Below are 18,353 nucleotides of genomic sequence, written 5' to 3' on the forward strand. Positions count from 1 at the left end.
TTAGACAAAAAATTCATAGTTACCAAAAGAGTACTCCTTATTTGGGTGTAAAACTGACAATTTTAAAATTTTACTTTTAAACCAAAAAATAAAAATAAAATTTTATTAACAAAAAAAAAAGAAAATTCATGATAGGGGACCAATAGAATATAAACTTTCTTACTAGTAAGTAATTGTTTAGACGCTATTATTTTGATAAATTTTTTTTTTAATTTTCTAGTGTGTTTAATAAATTTTTAAAAAGTATTAGAAAAATTAAAAAATATATCTTTTTTAAAAAGTTGTAATTTACATCTTTTTTAAAAAGATTTTTTTTCTTTAAAAAAACATATTTTTCATGTAATAATTAATAAATAAATAAATAAATATTTTTATATTATTATATTTAAATATAATTAATATATAAAAAAATCTTTTTACATAAAATATTCAAACATAAAATTACTTTTATTTTTTCATAAAATCTTTTAAAAAAAGATTTTTTTCTAGAAGCTCACCAAACAAGCCTAACTATAAAATTGTCAAAGTGTTGGTATTTCCGGTGCCAAAATTCGTACCAAGTAGTAATTCCCCCATTAACCAATTAAGCAAATTTCTCTGTTTGTACCAAATCTAATCCCTTAGATGCATCATGCAGATACCATACAGATTTCTAAGAAAGTCAGCTTGAAGACTCTACCCTGAGCAATTGAACCTGAGAGATTCCTGATGCTACAGCTGAAGCACGTGAGCGGAGGTAGGTAACAGTGGCACTTCCATAATAAAACACTAAAATAGAGTCACAAAAGAATAAATTGGAATCAGAATTCAGAAAGAAGGCACCAAACACCCACAATACCAAATGTACAAAACGAAGGTGCAAGAATTGTGCCAGAAGAGGTCATGGAGCTTGCCGGAGTACGAAACCACCAGAGACGGCCCCGATCATAACCCTCGCTTCACTGCCGCCGTCACTGTTAACGGAATCCGTTACGAGACGCCGTCACTGTGCCGGAATTCGAAGGAAGCTCAGAACAATGCCGCTATGCTCGCCTTCGAGCATCTCTCTTCCCAACAGCCCTCCGTCATAAACCCTTCCCCTCCTCCTTTCCCCCCAAAGCCCAGGCTCATGCTTAGGCCCAAGCCCAAGCCAAACAACATTCCAATCACCGGCACTCCTACTCTCCCAGGCTTGGATTCTTTCCCCCAACCCACCCTCTTCCCGGGACTCTCTTCTTTCCCGCAGCATCCTTCTCTCTTTGCTCATTCCGCTGCTTCATCGGCTCCTTCACATCACTGTACGTCTTTTCTTTGCATTCTCATATTGTAAATTTGTGATATCAAATCAGTGATTCTGAGAGTTTCATTTATAACACAAAATGAATTGGTTTTTTCCAAACTGAAATAATCTGACTTTGTACTTGTTTGAATTGAAGATGCATGGATAAGATCTTATTGAACATTGTTAAAATGAGATTGATTTTGGTATATTTCAGGTACCCCTAGTGCGAGCACTGGTATCAACAACATACTACCCACAAGTAAAGTGCTGCCACAGAAATTAGAAGGAGGATGCCAAATTTCTCAGATAATTGGCCCTGTTACAGCTGCTAGAGATACCGTGACAACAGCAGATCGGAAAAGTGAGTCAACTGCTCTTTCTCTGCTTCCGTTATTGTTAGTTTGTTTGATTAGTTTGACATTTAATTTGTTTAGCATGCTTATATGCTAAAATTATTTCCAGTTGTGTAGGTTCTTTCTTTTCTCAATTTAATGATCCAAAATGATGAATGATTCACAAGTTTGCATGTGGTATTGTATAAACTATTGTTAGTATTGTATCTATTTATTTCTACTCTATAATGTGTCATATTTTAATTGGGTGTTTATTTTAATCTGAGTTACCTTCTCCACTCTTTCGTCGTCGTTGTGCCTCCCAAGTATCACCGTCTCATTAGTATTTTGTTTTCTCTTTCCAAATCATTCTTCTAGAAAAGGTACTCCAACTCTCTCTAATCGCGTTTACTCCTCCTCACTCCTTCGTCATCGTCATTACGCCTCCCAAGCATCACCGTCTCATTGGGTGTCTTATTTTCTCTTCCCAAATCATTTTTTCGTACTCCAACTCTCTCTAATTACGTTTACTCCTCCCCATTGTACTCCTTCATCGTCGTCTTTACGCTTCCCAAGCATCACTGTCTCATTGGGTGTCTTGTTTTCTCTTCCCAAATCATTCAATTTAGAAAAGGTACTCCAATTCTCTCTAATTGCGTTTACTTCTCCCCATTCCTTTGTTGTCGTTGTGCCTCCTAAGTATCACCGTCTTCCAAGATATTATTAACTTTCATGAGATTAAAGTAACTCAGATTAAATAAACACCCAATTAAAATATGACACATCAGAGAGAGTAACTTGCATGTTACTTTAGAGAGGGTAGGATAGCATTCACCATATATTTATGCATGTGAGTGTATGATTGAATGGTGGCTCAAAATTTGTGGTTTATATCTTTTTTGTTGAGACTTGTTAAGTTGTATAAATTCTAATTTGTCATTCTAGGAAAAAGACTTTAGCTGTAGTTGTCTATTTTGAATATGGTATATTTCATGATCTATTTTCTTGTATGTATGACACTCATGGTTTGATATAGTTGGTATTCGATATATACACATATTCTAATTTAGAAGTTCTGTTGTTATATTCTCTTCCCGTTGTATTTGTTACAGATATGGCACACTTGTACAAGAATCAACTACAAAACTATGCTCAAAAGCAAAACCTACCGTTACCGGTGTACACTTCCGAGTGGGAGGGCCCTCCTCATGCCATGCGTTTCAAGTGCAAAGTCACACTTGATGGACAGACCTACGAATGTCCTACCGCCTTTTCTAAATTGAAGGATGCTGAACATGCAGCAGCTGAAGTTGCTTTATTGTCATTATTGCGGGGAGGATTTCAAGAGGTTAGTCTTATTCACCTATAGCCATTTACTGAAATTTCTTGTATAACATCTTAATTCTTTTTCTTAATGTTGCTTGCATGCATATGATTTCTGAAAAGATTCAGGATAATTCCGTATTATACAAGAACCTTTTACAAGAATTGGTCCAAAAGGAAGGATTTAGCCTGCCTTCTTATAATACAGAAAGATCTGGCGAAGCTCATATTCCGACATTTATTTCATACGTGGAAGTTGAAGGGAAAGTTTTCACTGGTCAAGAAGCCAAAACCAAGAAACAGGCAGAGATGAATGCAGCAAAGGTTGCATACACCACTTTAAAAGAACAAAAAGGTAGTTTCATAATTTTCCATTTTATAATATGTCCACAAATATGGATCTGAATATTTATTGACCTATAAATGCTGAGGACTGATCATCATTGAAATGCAGTAAGTGAACTTCTGCACAACTTAGCTTCCTGCTCTTGCTGCATATTACATGTAAAACCCTCTGAATCTAACCATAGAATATAGATGAGCAGCAAGAGGAGGAATAAATGAGCTGCATATCCCATTAAAGCAACTGAGGCAGGGAATTCTGCTTTAGTTTTTTTTTTTTTTTTTTTTTTTTTGCATTTAACTCCAAATAAATGTGACTTTATAGAATATTTGGAACCTGGAAAGCACAAAATTCGCCAAAGAATTTGTATTGTTACTATTATTATATTTTTATTAAGGTGCAAGCTCCTGGTATCTTGGTATTTACTCTGAAATGCTGGTTGTTTTATTTCTGCTTGGTGTTTTGATCAGGCAAGTCAGAGCAGAGGTCTTTACTCCCTTTGTTAGATCATCCGGGGAAAGCTCCTGAACCTGAGTCAGTACCTGACTGCTCAGATTCAACTGTCCAAACTGAATTCCAGCATCATGCTAATCCAAACTATCCTGTAATCCCTGGAGTAATCTCATCAAGCCAACCTAACAAAAGTAAGGGTAAGTCCTCAAAACTATTTTCATTCTTACTCGCTGCCCTTTTCTGAAACAAGATTGTGGGAAATCTCAGAAGCTTTCCTGAAGTTTGTAAATTCTCTGGTGTCTTAAGGCCAAATACTATATTCTTTAGCATTCGAGAAAATATAAGTTAGATCATAATGTTAATGATAGAGAATTAAGAATTCAAGTTAAGGTCATTATAGTCAATCTATTAAATAACTAAACTGCCATTAAAATATTTATAAAAAAAATATTAAAATATTAAGTTATATTTTTTTCTTATTATTATATTTTTATTAAGGTTTAAGTGCCTGGTATCTTGGTATTTACTCTGAAATGCTGGTTGTTTTATTTCTGCTTGGTGTTTTGATCAGGCAAGTCAGAGCAGAGGTCTTTACTCCCTTTGTTAGATCATCCGGGGAAAGCTCTTGAACCTGAGTCAGTACCTGACTACTTAGATTCAACTGTCCAAACTGAATTCCAGCATCATGCTAATCCAAACTATCCTGTAATCCCTGGAGTAATCTCATCAAGCCAACCTAACAAAAGTAAGGGTAAGTCCTCAAAACTATTTTCATTTTTACTCGCTGCACTTTTCTGAAACAAGATTGTGGGAAATCTCAGAATCTTACCTGAAGTTTGTAAATTCTCTGGTGTCTTAAGGCCAAATACTATATTCTTTAGCATTCGAGAATATATAAGTTAGATCATAATGTTAATGATAGAGAATTAAGAATTCAAGTTAAGGTCATTATAGTCAATCTATTAAATAACTAAACTGCCATTAGCTTTTTTTGGGACAACAACTAATTGGCAAGTTTGCAATGGTTTTTCACTTGGTTGCAAATACAGTAGTAAACAGAATCCAATATGCTCTTAGAAAGTCCTGCTTTTAGTGTTATTGTAGGTCTTTTTAGATCAGAACTTCACCCAATTCAATTAATTAGGTCAATGTCTAGCTTAATCACTTCAAAGACAGCAAAAGGTTGCTTTCTAAAAATCTATTAAAACTGTCTTGGTTTGTCCATCATATGGTGGATGATATGCTGCACTCAATTTAAGAAAGGTTTTGGACAATTTCCAGGAGCGCTAAGCATAAGAATCCTTGAGGATGCTGCAGTTTCTGGCCTCCCACTGTTGATGTTTGGAAATGTTGTGCTAATAGCTTTAGTGCCTTTTGCCACCTATAATGACAGATTTTTTGCCTTTATACAGTGACCTGTAGCTAGATAAGGGCATGATTGATTTCTTTTTTTATTTTCGATGTTTACTATTTTTATAATTTTGTGAAGAAAAAATAGAAATATGATAAATAGATTTTGTTGTTTTTGCTTTTCCTAGTTTTCGGGGATGAACCGATACAGTTGATTTATAATGTGTAATTCATTGATAAGTTCATTTGACACAGAAAAACAATGTGTTAAAGTTTGCTGTAAAACTCTGACCGAAAAAATAAAAGAAAAGAAGAGAAGAGTTTGTGCTAACCCATGCACTGCCATTCCATCTCCAGAGCCTGTTGTTACAAAGAAGAAAGGGTCCTCCTCTGCATCTGGATGCGCAAATGGCAGCATGAAGGACTCTTTCTCATCAGTTGTCAATGCATCTGGATGCGCAAATGGCAGCATGAAGGACTCTTTCTCATCAGTTGTCAAGGCGGCTGCAGCCACACCTTCACTCTCAGACAGCAAGAATATGGCTTCCAACACAAACAATATGCCTTCCACTGCATCAGGCTCCCCGGGACGCAGAAAAAGGGTGGTAGTTTACTCGCGGGAGACTAATGTGGAAGTTGAAGGAGGTGGCACTTTGATGCCAATTAGTGATGAAAAATGGGTTGCTTACGAATATTCCCATTGAGAACTAAATTGGTAGAAGAATCTGCAGACTTGCTTGTAATGTGTATCATAGTTTGCGAGTCTGAAATGGATTGTGTTTGGCAAGACTATGCTATTTATCAAATTTGGGGGATCAAATCTTTAGATGAAAAGAACTTTAAAGGGCGTAACTAATACTTTGAATATAATGAAAAAAAAAAAAGAACTTTTTTAAGATGTCTTTTATCATGCAAAACTTATCATATCATTGCCCTCAATATTTTTTCCACTAAACACAAAAACTCAGCTACAAGGATCCTAAAGTTTTGGTGCAAGTGCTCTAAAAAAGCTTCTTGGTTTTTGTCTGATCATTCAAATTTTATCCATAGAAAATTCCTATAAATCCTTAAGGTCCATTGAGCTGAACTAGTATAACTGGAGAGTATTGTTATAATATCAATCCAATTCGATCAATATTCTAATCATGATTGTAATTGCTCGTTAAGTGAAAACAGAAGAATAGTTTGTATCTAATTTCTGAGTAGTGTAGCCATTTTTGTTATCCAGATTTTAATGAAAGTCCAATATTTTTTAAACATTAAATTAAATTAAATTGCAATGAACACCTTATTTTTCAAGCGTTGACATATAATATATATTATCTCCTTATATTCCACTTTTTAATTTGAATATGGAAGAAAAAGTGGTGTTAGACTCGAATATGGAAAATTAAGGTGCTTCACAGCCATGTGGTGTCAGTGGAACAAAACTCAGAGAGTTTGAGTTCTTCATCAGTAAACGGACGGTCCGAATTGCGTTTGATATTTCATTTCATAAAATAATTGACAACAACAAACAATTCGAAGGGTCTGTTTTCTAGCTTCGGAAATTCATATTTGCTCAACCACAAGTTGGACCATGCGATTTCTTAAGCAAAATTTTAAAATTAAACAACTCGCATGGTCCGATTTGTGTAATATGAGCTTTTTTCCATTTTTTAACACAAATCGGAACCTCCAATTTGTGTACTCCCACAATTTTAAAAAACACAAAAAATTATCATGTCAAAATATATCACTCATTTTGCTCCCATTTAAAAAATTTTTAGCCCTTATATTCCTCATATGTGCCAATTTGCACATTCTTATTTTCTAGCGCCTGCAACTTTTCACATCTTGATTAAATATAAAATTGTTTCCCATCGTCTAAACCAATGTTCCACACTTACTTGCTTTCACCCTCCCTCAGTTGCGGAAGAAGCCGCCCTATGCCGGTACCTCCACTTTCTTATATTATTTTCTAATTTTCATCAAATGTCGCCTTCATCAACATTCTAATATCACCATGACACCATACCACATACTATATATATTGATCAGCCAGAAAATGCAAACTCGTAGCTAGCTAGCTATATATCATTCTGAACACTAATTATTATAGTTAAAAGAAACATTGTTTGAGAATTTTCAGTACGTATTATTATTAGCTTCTTTTTTCATCTAGCTTAATTAATTAAGATTAAATGGCGTCATCATCAGCTCGCTTAGCCTTGATTGCTGTTTCCATGGTTTTGCTTTGGTCGGTCTGTATAGCAACTGATTACGTCGTGGGTGATGACAAGGGCTGGTCTCCTTATTTCAATTACACACAGTGGGCACATGATAAAGATTTCCACGTCGGTGACCGCCTCGGTATGTTTACTAAAAAAATTCAAGTGCTAAATAAATTATGGTGAAAACTCAGCTGCAGTCGACTTCATGTGAAGTTGATAGCAGCTTCATGTGAAGTTGATAGTTGAGAGTCGTTATATGAAAATTTAGTTAAATCAGTCAAATCATCTAACCGTTCTCAGTAATCAACTTTACGTGAAGTCGACTGCATCTGAGTTTCCACTCTAAAATATTCGTATAAAATATAAATTAAAAATAAATAAAATAATATATATTTATATATAATGATATAATAATTAAAATTTATTAAAAAAATCTTTTAAATTAAATTTATTATCAAATTATTTATTTTAAAAATTTAAAAATTAATAAAAAAATAATATAAATTATTAAATTTTAAATTTTTTAAACATAAAATTCTAATATCATAAGATGTTATAAAATCACTTAGTCTAAAAACTTAAGTCCATAAAAAGGAACAAAACTTACTATAAGGTGGCTTAAATAATGGAAGCTTACTCTTTTAACGCTTGTTGTGCAGTGTTCAAATACGACAAGCAGAAGCACAATGTGTTCAAAGTGAATGGTACACTCTTTAACTCATGCACCGCCCCAAACGACACAGAGCCATTTTCCTCAGGTCATGATTTCATTTCACTGGAAACCGAAGGAAGGAAGTGGTACATCTGTGGAAAGAGCGACCACTGTGTTAACCGTCAGATGAAGCTACTCATCTATGTCGGATCTGCTGCTCCTGCACCTGCTCCTACTTCTGGTGCTCCTCATTCTTTGCCGTCGTCGTCGTCGTTCTACATTGCTGCAACTCTTGCCATTGCTGCCATTTTATTCTTCTGAGATTAGTTTGAGGTTCTTCGTCTTCGTTGCTTGTTATGGAAAGTAACGGTTTCAGATGTATGTGCTTCTAGCTTTAATGTCACTGCTTTTTATTTAGTTGTTTTTGTTTTTAATCTTAAATGAGATTTATTTTTTAATTATCATATATACTAGATAGTTTGATTATAATATATATTACAGATAAAATGAATCATCTTATTATTTTTTATATTTATTATAAAATATAATAAATCATATACAAAAGAAAAAATTAAATTAATCTATTCGTTTTTTACATACGCATATATATAATTTTAATATACTATTAATGTAAATTAAAAAATATATTAACAATTATTTTTTTATACTTTTTCTATAAATAATTATCTAATAAAATAGATATAATTAAACATTGAGTTATCAGTCCGTGCTTCAAAATTATACTATATACTGGCATTCGTCAATCATGCACTACAATTCAAGCCACTTAATTACAAAAGCAACTCGTTTAATATAAAACCAATTATTTTGCTGTTTTCAATATAGGAAAATTTGGAAGTGTATATATATATACTTAAGAAGAAGCAATTTTATTATTATTATTATTATTATTATTATTATTATTACATCTGGTGGCCAAGGTAACTAGAAAATCTCTGTAGTGACCAGATGGAATGGCTTCATGAAGAAAATGAGTAAGGTCCTTGCCGTACTTTTCCTTGAAAACGTTGTTGATGTCATCCATGTCCACCTCAACCCTACTTATCAATGTTCGTGCCAATGTTTCTATGCCTCTTCTTCCCCCTTTCATGCTTCTATGCAGTAACTGTCAATAGAATTTTAAAGATTTTAAATAATTCAACCATGAAAATATAAAATAAAAATACACTATTTTCAACTCAAAATATTAAAGATATTAAATTAATGAGTCTCTCATTTTATAAATTTTTAGTTTTTTTTTTTTTTTTCAACGTGGGACTAATTTCATAAGATTCTAACACGCAACATTAACATATGGAGGTGATACAGGGGAGAAGGGGGGTTACCTTTGCATAATAGCATGCTGGATTATAAATACATTTAACAACCACAGTTAGAGCTTCACCAAATTGCCCATACTCTCCCCTCTTGATGGCCTAATAAAAAACCAATTAAATTAATTCAAATAATCAATTAAATAAAATTTTAATTAGTAGGAAATTGTGTTGGCTAGCTAATAGTACTTTTGTGTAGTCATGGCCATAAATGCGTTTGTAACTGGAAAATGTTAGCTTCAATTGGGGAATGCTTCTCTTGCTCAGGATTTCAAGAACAACAGCTTCATCTGCAGCTCCTAAGCTTCCCTCACCAGTTTCATAAAGCCTCCTTGCATCGCACTTAGATATATGTTGGCTCACATCTGCTTCATGTGCTTTGTGTGATGCAGCTAATGCCACCAGAATCTGTAATAATTTACTCAAATATTTATCACTCCAACGAGTAACCATAAAAAAACTAAAATTTTATCTAATAGTGAATAATTTTTTAATCTTTTATGAATAATTTTGTCTTTTAAATATTATATTATAGAATTTTTTAAGACATATTTGTATGTAGTTTTATTGTTATAATAATTCTCATAAAATTACTTCTTTCAGAAAGTTAAATTAATAGAAAAAAATATACGTACGAATAATTATATCTCTAATTTTTATTTGTCTTAAGATTTTTTTTTTGAGAAATTCTAATATTATATCATCAAAATATTTTTTTTTAAATTTAAACGGATAAAATTAGACACATGAATGATTATATGTCTAAAAATAATAATAAAATAATAATCAAACAAAATTTGTTTTAAAAAAAAATCATTTCCTTAGATTTATAAATAGAACAATGGATAACTTGCATGAATGATTTGAGTGTAGTCTCCACAAGACTCAAAACAAAGAGGCATACCTTTTGAAATGGACTTGGAGGGTCCAAATTGATAATGTCTTGATCCAAAAGCCTTCTAAACCTTTTGTGATATGCTTGTGTGATGAGGAGAACATGACTTGATTTTCTGCCCACAAAAATTTCCACAAGAGCCTTGAAATTGATCTCATCTTGTTGAAGAGCTTCTCTGGCTACAACTGCATCTCTTTCATGTGGGTCAAGAATCCACAAGGACAAAGCACACAAAGAACATTTCATTGATGATGATTTCAACCCATCATCTTCTTCATTATAATATCTTTGGAAGTGACTTGTTAAGTCTTCACCATACTCTGCTTTGTAGGTTTCCCTTAGTTGTTGCCTTTCAAGTTGGCTTAATCCAGCAAGAGAAGATGGATTCAGTTGTTGCCTCAAACCCACCAAAGAGTCTTGAATCTTCTTGGAATCAAGCTCCAAATTGTGGTTTGAGAAGGTTAGAATGTTGGTAGCCATATGAGAGAGATCAGAGAGACAGAGAGAAACAGAGATTTTAGGGAGAGACTACAACTGACTCCTATTTAAACAAACATGAGTTCCTATTTTATTAAACGACAAAAATATCATTGATTTTTTATTTCGAAGACAAATAAATTTTTGACTAATTAAAAATACAAAAATATTACTCATTTTGATATTTAAGTTCTTTGGAGTGATTGATTTGTTTAACTTTTTAAAATACGTGACATTTAAGTTTTTTCGAGTGATCGATTTGTTCTTATATATTTTGCATAGAGAAACTTAAATGTCTTATATTTTAAAAAGTTAGAGACATTTTTATATTTTCAATTAGTCAAAGACTTGTATGTTTTTGAATTAAAAAGTTAGAGACTTATTTATCTTTTTTTTTTGTTTTATTTTATAAAATAATTTAATTAAGCTAGTTGGTATTACTAATCAGCCATTAAAGTAGCATGGGACATATTTTAGAACGAAAATGTCCCATAACCAAAAAAAATTAGGTTTTAAATCAACAAACATTTTACAACAAAATAATCAAACGTGTAATGATAAAATGGATTTAGATTCTCTAAAGTTTGAATTTCACTTTAGAGAGTAAAGTGTGATCTCTCACCATTTATTTTATAGATGGGAGCAAGAATAAATATGAGAGAGAAACTATTCAAGGGTAGAAGATCACACTTTACCCTCTAAAATACAAATTTAAAATTTAGAAGATCCAAATTCTGATAAAATAATCAATTTTTTTTTCATCAGCATAATTAAATTTTTTGATAAATACCAAATATATATCTTTTATACGGTAACTTTTTTGTGCTCATATAATATGATTAATTTTAGAAATTTTATAAATCATTTGTTAAAATACTTTTTGAGCATTTGATATATACTTGTGCCAAATGTTATTAACAATAATGTTTGTTGGTTCTATAAAATACATATATAAGAAATGCTAATCTTCGTCCTTAAATTCTAAATCCCATATGTAAAGGTTATTAGCAATGAAAAAAGTCCTCTATTTTTTACCCTAAAAGTCTCATGATGATGTTTATTAATTAACTAAATGTTGACTTGGCAAATTACAATACTTACTGGCAAGCTAAATTATGTTAACAAGACTTGTCACATATCAGCATTTGGCATACCACGTTACCATTTAAAGAACCAAATTAGCAATAAATATTAAGATATATCATTTTTAAATTTTATGACTAAAACCAAAAAAAAACTTTCTTTGTCTTTTTATTTACATTTCAATATTTTTTATTTTAGAATTTTATAAAAAATAAAAATAAAAATAAAAATAATATTTTATTATCTTCATATTTTTTATAAAATACTAAAAACATTAAATATTAATAATGAAAATAAAAAAAGAGAAAAAATATTAAAAAAACTAACTTTTAATTAGCCAACTATAGAGTTTAGGTTTATAATTTAAGATTTATAGTTAAAAATTTATGATTAAAGTCTAAATTTAAGATAAACAAAATAATTTTTTTAAAAATTAATCGAAAAAAATTAGTTACCTAACGTTACTTAAACAAAAATGCAACTAATCAAAGACAAGGCAAATAGATTAGAACTAAAAAGAGTGAATACCGGCAACAAGGTCCCAAGAAAAAAAAAGCACCCAATCCGACTCCTGATCTTTTTTTGGATTGATTAGTTTCTGTGCAAAAAAAAATAATATTGACTTTTTTGACACATGGGTCTCGTCATTTCGAAGTAATTGTTAGGGACCGGGTTGAATTTTTTTTTTATCAAGGATCTCATTGTCTTTTGAGATAATTGTTAGGGGCTATTTTGTGTTTTTCTCAACTAAAAATTATGTATTTTATTTGTGGTCACCAAAAAGTACAATTCTTGCTTGAAGGGCAAGGCAGGATCATAAGCAAAAATGGGAAGTGGGGGGAGTCATGAGTCATGAGTAGTGTACTCCCCTCCAAAACATTTTTGGGGTGGAATTCAAAGTCCAAAAGGTAAAGATGAAGTGAAATTTTGCTCTGAATGGAGTTGATGGTGATGTGTAACGCAGGTTGTATAGGTGGGTCTTGGTGCCATGTGATGTTTTATTTTTTGCTCAAATAATTCTCAATGCTTTCCAAGTAAGCTTTTAGTACACACTTCTTCCTTTCCAAAACCCAACCCACCTTGAGAGTTTCCCATTGAACAATATAATGCTATTCTGACAAATCTTCTATCTTTGATATATACTTTGATGCATCATTAGCCATGCAACCTAGAAAATTATGGTTTTATATATGAGAAAAGTTGCATCAATCGTACAGTTCATTTTTCATCAAACTTTTGATATTTTAATACGAAGGATGAGGGTTTCAAAATAAATGTAGTTAGAAACTAGGGGCGTTCAAGGTCTGGGGTAAAATTCAACTTGGATTCTATATATTTTATTGGTATCGAATTTATTATTTTTATCCGATGATATTTTAGGGTCGAGTTTGAGTTATGTTTTGAATTAGGATAAATTTTTTTATAATAAAAATATATATTTGTTAATAAAATTAGTAATATTATATTATATTTTTATTTTTTAATTAATATTTTTGTATTATATGATATTTTTTTAAATAATTTATTTAATATAAATATGATGTAATATTTATTAAATTTAATTTTTTAAAATAAAATTTTTTTACTTTAATATATAAAATTTTTATAAATTTATATATATTAATTATATATCAGATAGACTCGATTTAACCCAATTTATTTTATATCACTATTAAATCGAATCAAAATAGATCCAGTAAATTTTTAGGATCGAATTTATTCATAAACACCTCTAATTAAAAGTTAGAACTTAGACGTTACAACATTATATATAGATTAGGAAGAATTTTAAATGTATCAAAAATATCGATATTCTAGTTATTTTAACTGTTAATCTAAATTATAAAAAATATATATAATATATTAATTCTGCTAATAACATTTCTGTTAATTTCTACCAACTCTTATTTATGACTGTATTTAATAGAAGTGTTTTTATAAATGTATCTAATAAAAATATCTTTTTTATCATAGTGTTTAATAAAAATATTTTTATATATATATTTTTTAGATATATCTTTTTATATATGTGTTTAAAATATAATAATTAATTATTATTAATAATAAATTAATATTATATATTTTTTTATAATATATATTAATTAAAATCAAGTTACGGCTGATTATAGATTATAGGGTGTTCACATGCATGCATCTCCAACCTTGGTGATAGAGCAGCAGCCTGCAGAAGCATGCCGTGCCTGGACCGCACGCACGTCTACATCGTAAAGGGTCAAGGTTTTGGTGCATTTTACTGTGAAGAGAAATAGTTAAATACTTATATAGAATATATAGAATGTGTATTTTATTTTTATTACTTTTTTAAAATAAATTATACGCTCTTTTTTACGTAAAAATTTTTTTATCATAGAATTAGCCCAAGATTTTTCTGGTGACACAAAGTTGGATTTTGACAATGTAAAAAAAAAGTTTCTGAAAATTATTTTGATTTAAAAGGAGAAAAAATATATATATATTTTTTCAATTCTTATTTAGACATTTAAGTGAGAAGAGTGTCATTTTTTTAATAAAGAATATACACAAATACAACAATATTATGTATTTATTTATTAATTATTAAATTTTTTTATGATAAATACATATGTTATTAATTTATTTTTAATATATATTATTTTATATTTTTATATGTATTTTATATTAGTAATTAATTTTAGTGTATATTTAGTATGATCGACAAATATAATACACCGAAAAATTTGTTAACTAAAGGATATATATATATATAAACAAATATTCCAATAATTACTGTGTTAGATTTTGAATTTTCCCCATTTCAATGTTTAAAAGAAGTTTAGATAGATAAACTATAAAAGTAGGTTAGATACTTGGAACCACTTTTATAATAGAAAAAGAAAAAGAACAATGGAAAGAGAACAAGGAGTCAAGAAAAAAAAAATCAAATTGTTGAAAGAAAAGGAAGGAAAAAAAATTTTTTTTTGTGGTTCAAGAAACATTTCTAAATTTGAGCGATGCATTCAGCTAACTCAACCAAGCAATGTAAGTATATAACAGTAAAGATTATTTACAATATCAAGGTCATAAAACAATTTTAGTTAATAAAAACTAATGTATATATCCGTATGATGTATGAAAAATATTTATTTAGTTTATGTTTTATTAGTATTTTCAAAGTTCATTTTTTATTAATTTATTTAATTTATATAAAAATAATTAAGAGACTTAATTTATTCTTCTAATTATTATTTTTTTAATTTAAATAAATAAGGTTTTTATTTTTTATTTTTAACATTTAAAAAAATAAAATATATTTAAATTTTTATTCAAAAGGATAAATTAAGTCTCCTAATTATTACTCATATTTTATTATTCTATATTATATTTTTGTTTAAATATTTTTCAATAATTATTGAAAAATACAAATTTATGTTACATATTCATATATGATAAACAAAAATTAACATTTATAATGCAATGGTATAATTAGAAATAAAATAGCTAAAATAAGAGTATTGTAAATTAAATAAGATAAACACTTATATTATTATTTTTTAAATGAATAAATATAAAAAAATAAATTCAAAATCACCATCAAATTTTTCTTTACACACACACACACATATACACACACACACACACACACATACATATATATATATATATATATATATATATATATATATATATATATATATATATATATATATATATATATATATAACAATTAATTTTTTTTAATACGATGTAAATAAGAAAAACCCAATACCCGCATTAAACTATCTCAAGTTATTAGCTTTTTTATCAATATTATCTAATAATATGTTGTAATCTCCTCCAAAATTTTAAGTTGCATAAATACAAATAGACAATTTTAATCATTAATAGAATTATATATACATACACATATACATATTCATAATATATATAGATTTCCTTTGTTAAAGTGGTGTTAACAAATTTATAAACTATTGTTTTCAATAATTAATTCTAGAAACAAAAATACTACTCAACCAATATTTACTCAGTCAACACCTTAACCTATGTATATTACATAATTTAAATTTTAACAACGTAAAAAATTATTTTTGAATATTACAATTTATTTTTTTTAATTAGCTTATATATTATTTTTCATATTTCTTTTCAACTAACATCAAATTCTAAAATAATTACTAATTGATCTCATTTGTATTGATTTATTTTATCTTTATTTCTTTTTCACTGTTTTAATTTTTTTTTTCTTCTTTACTCAAATTCTCGTAATACTGTTTCACCTTGAATTTCTTTTCTTTTATTTAAATTTATCCATCAATATTTATTTTAAAATTAAGCATTTTAAAAATTAAACATGTATCATAATATGTCACATCATTATATTTTACACTTAATCTTATTCATATGATTACGTTATATCTTCTTTATTCCTCTTAACTATTTCTTTTTATAACAAAGATAAAGTAAAATCTGATTTATAACATTTTTATTTTTTTTATTACATACACAAGAATAAGAATTGATGCTTTTTTTTGAAGGGACACATAGAAGAGAACTAATTCAAAAAACATAAATCAAAATGCGTCATATAAAGAAAAAGAGGATAAACAAGAAGATATATAAGAATTCAAACTAAATAAAAAGATATATTAAAATTGAAATAAAAACAAAACAGATAGATTGAAATTGAATATAAAGATAGCCATTGTTCATACCTTGGCCCAATAATAAAGGTCTAGGATCCAAGCAAATAGGCCCAACCCAAAGGGTTGGCCCTAACCCAGTACCAACCTTCATCCCAAGAAGTCGGTGCTGAACACGACCTGCTCCAAAGAAGTCGGATACGAGGTTAGCTGGCAGATAACACTCATTCGAATGAGTAACTGCCCCTAGAAACTCTCTAACCACCTCATAAAGCCATATCTTAACCTCCCTAAGATATGGGAACGGTTATCCACCTAAAAAGGTGGCACTACTCCAGCGGTGGTTATTGGCTCACCACTATAAATACCCTGACTTCCCTCAGGTATCACTAAGTCCAATATTCTCTAACTTGCTCACACTCTTGCTAACTTAGGCATCGGAGTGTCTTTGCAGGTACCACCCCCCATTCTTCCACACGTACAAGTCGAACGGAGGAACACCGAGTTTCAGGTTCACTCGATAGTCGCCTCCCTCACACGTTTGGGCCAACCAACGCCATCCGGCCCACTAATCTCTGGTTACCCACCGTAACAGTCATTTTATTTTTTACTCAATTTTTTGATGCGACAAGAAAAAGACTCCTCAACTTAACTTGTTCATATCATAGTTTGGAAATTGAATCGAATGAACTCATTCAACCGTCTACTCAATTCCCCAAACAAGAGATACGAGAGACTTACTTAACCTCACTTGTCCATACCATAGTTTCATTACGAAACCCAAAAAAAGGAGATTTCATATCGCTAATCACTCAATATAACTACTACAATAGTTTATGAGGTATTTATAACCTCTTATTAAGTTAAAATAAAGAAAATTATGAGCCTATAAGCATAAAATTCAATTTATAACTAAATAAACAAAAATCAAAATATATCAAACTAAATTGAACATTCTAAAAATATAAACTAATAACTTTTAAATAATACTTGAAATCTTCATATAACTCTATTTTCGACGTAATTTCTTGACACAACAAGAGAGGAACTCACTCAACTTTAATTGTCCATATCATAATTTTATCACGAAACCAAAAAAAAATATCTCACACCTCTAATTTTTGAATATCATCTACAATAATTTTTGAGATATTTATAACATTTTTATTAGGTTAAAATAAAGAAAAATTCTAAATTCATAAACATAAATTCTAATTTAGTAACTAAATAAATAAAATTAAAATATATCAAACTAAATTGAACATTCTAAAAAAATAAACTAATAACTTTTAAATAATACTTTAACTCTTCGTATAACCGACATTTAAAACACATATCATTCGTGCTCCGTGAAAGATCGCGGCTGTTATTGATAAATCCCAATCAATATTAACAATAGTAATCGGCGTGGGTGTAGTAGTAACATCCCTTAATTGATTTTTTATAATTAAAATTTCTAATCGATTACATTCTCATTTTTTACTTTTATTCTAGGACTGAATTTTTTTAAAATATATAAAATTTTTCTAATTGATTATATTCTCTTTAATTTTATTTTATTTTAGGACTGATTTTTTTTAAAATATATATAGGAAGAAAATGATTAAAAAACTCGCATGAGAGTGCGTCTCATTATCAAAATTTTCACTCAATTTTATATATTCAAATATATATACTTGTAATTGATGTATTCTACCTATTTAATGGTAAAAAATTATTACAAAAATAAGGGCATGCAAATATAATAATTGCCCAATAAATACATATCTTCAAGCATGCATGCATGGTTCCATAAGTTAAATATAAGTGGTTCCCTTAAATTCAAAAAGAAGAAAAAGTGAAAAAGTGAAAAACCACAAAATGGTTACAACTGGAAAACTGAGGGTGGAAATTTTGGACGCTAGAAACCTTATGCCCAAGGACGGTTTTGGTAGCTCTAGTCCCTACGTAGTGGTTAGATTTGGATCCCAGGAATACAAGACCCAGACCAAGGTTCGTGATCTGAACCCGGTCTGGAATGA

At 29.6% G+C, this 18,353-nt stretch overlaps 3 protein-coding genes across 18 annotated transcripts; 2 read left to right on the plus strand and 1 right to left on the minus strand.

Moving 5' to 3' along the window:
• The first annotated feature begins 520 nt into the window (after positions 1 to 520).
• On the plus strand, positions 521 to 5,958 carry LOC112783286 (uncharacterized). 16 transcript variants are annotated; one of them, XM_025826174.2, is made up of 7 exons: positions 521 to 1,277; positions 1,476 to 1,622; positions 2,706 to 2,941; positions 3,040 to 3,271; positions 3,730 to 3,909; positions 4,284 to 4,463; positions 4,994 to 5,958. In XM_025826174.2, the coding sequence occupies exons 1-7, from the start codon at positions 842 to 844 to the stop codon at positions 5,125 to 5,127; spliced, it is 1,545 nt and encodes a 514-aa protein (XP_025681959.1). In that variant the 5' UTR covers positions 521 to 841; the 3' UTR covers positions 5,128 to 5,958. The 16 variants fall into 16 exon arrangements, with proteins under 16 accessions (XP_025681959.1, XP_025681951.1, XP_025681955.1 ...); XM_025826166.3 differs by having other exon boundaries at positions 5,318 to 5,958; XM_025826170.3 differs by having other exon boundaries at positions 5,420 to 5,958.
• Positions 5,959 to 7,136: 1,178 nt separating this feature from the next.
• On the plus strand, positions 7,137 to 8,507 carry LOC112784614 (blue copper protein 1a-like). The gene is made up of 2 exons (XM_025827884.2): positions 7,137 to 7,414; positions 7,935 to 8,507. Exons 1-2 carry the CDS (start codon positions 7,246 to 7,248, stop codon positions 8,246 to 8,248), a joined length of 483 nt encoding a protein of 160 aa, XP_025683669.1. The 5' UTR covers positions 7,137 to 7,245; the 3' UTR covers positions 8,249 to 8,507.
• A 120-nt stretch (positions 8,508 to 8,627) lies between these two features.
• Positions 8,628 to 10,699, minus strand: LOC112786644 (uncharacterized). The gene is made up of 4 exons (XM_025830009.2): positions 10,166 to 10,699; positions 9,451 to 9,669; positions 9,274 to 9,363; positions 8,628 to 9,053 (listed from the first exon to the last, which is right to left on the minus strand). Exons 1-4 carry the CDS (start codon positions 10,634 to 10,636, stop codon positions 8,802 to 8,804), a joined length of 1,032 nt encoding a protein of 343 aa, XP_025685794.1. The 5' UTR covers positions 10,637 to 10,699; the 3' UTR covers positions 8,628 to 8,801.
• Between the last annotated feature and the right edge of the window lie 7,654 nt (positions 10,700 to 18,353).

Source organism: Arachis hypogaea, chromosome 20 (genome assembly GCF_003086295.3).
Source record: "Arachis hypogaea cultivar Tifrunner chromosome 20, arahy.Tifrunner.gnm2.J5K5, whole genome shotgun sequence".
NCBI lineage: Eukaryota > Viridiplantae > Streptophyta > Magnoliopsida > Fabales > Fabaceae > Arachis > Arachis hypogaea.

Bases quoted from the DNA above. Each gene is read 5' to 3' on its own strand.
- LOC112784614 (XM_025827884.2), top strand. From the start codon at position 7,246: ATGGCGTCATCATCAGCTCGCTTAGCCTTGATTGCTGTTTCCATGGTT. The intron at 7,415-7,934 runs GTATGTTTACTA...CTTGTTGTGCAG, and splicing joins CCACGTCGGTGACCGCCTCG to TGTTCAAATACGACAAGCAG.
- LOC112783286 (XM_025826166.3), top strand. From the start codon at position 842: ATGTACAAAACGAAGGTGCAAGAATTGTGCCAGAAGAGGTCATGGAGC. The intron at 1,623-2,705 runs GTGAGTCAACTG...TATTTGTTACAG, and splicing joins GACAACAGCAGATCGGAAAA to ATATGGCACACTTGTACAAG. The intron at 2,942-3,039 runs GTTAGTCTTATT...ATTTCTGAAAAG, and splicing joins TGCGGGGAGGATTTCAAGAG to ATTCAGGATAATTCCGTATT.
- LOC112786644 (XM_025830009.2), bottom strand. From the start codon at position 10,636: ATGGCTACCAACATTCTAACCTTCTCAAACCACAATTTGGAGCTTGAT. The intron at 9,670-10,165 runs GTATGCCTCTTT...AAATTATTACAG, and splicing joins CTCCAAGTCCATTTCAAAAG to ATTCTGGTGGCATTAGCTGC. The intron at 9,054-9,273 runs GTAACCCCCCTT...TTCTATTGACAG, and splicing joins CAGCATGCTATTATGCAAAG to TTACTGCATAGAAGCATGAA.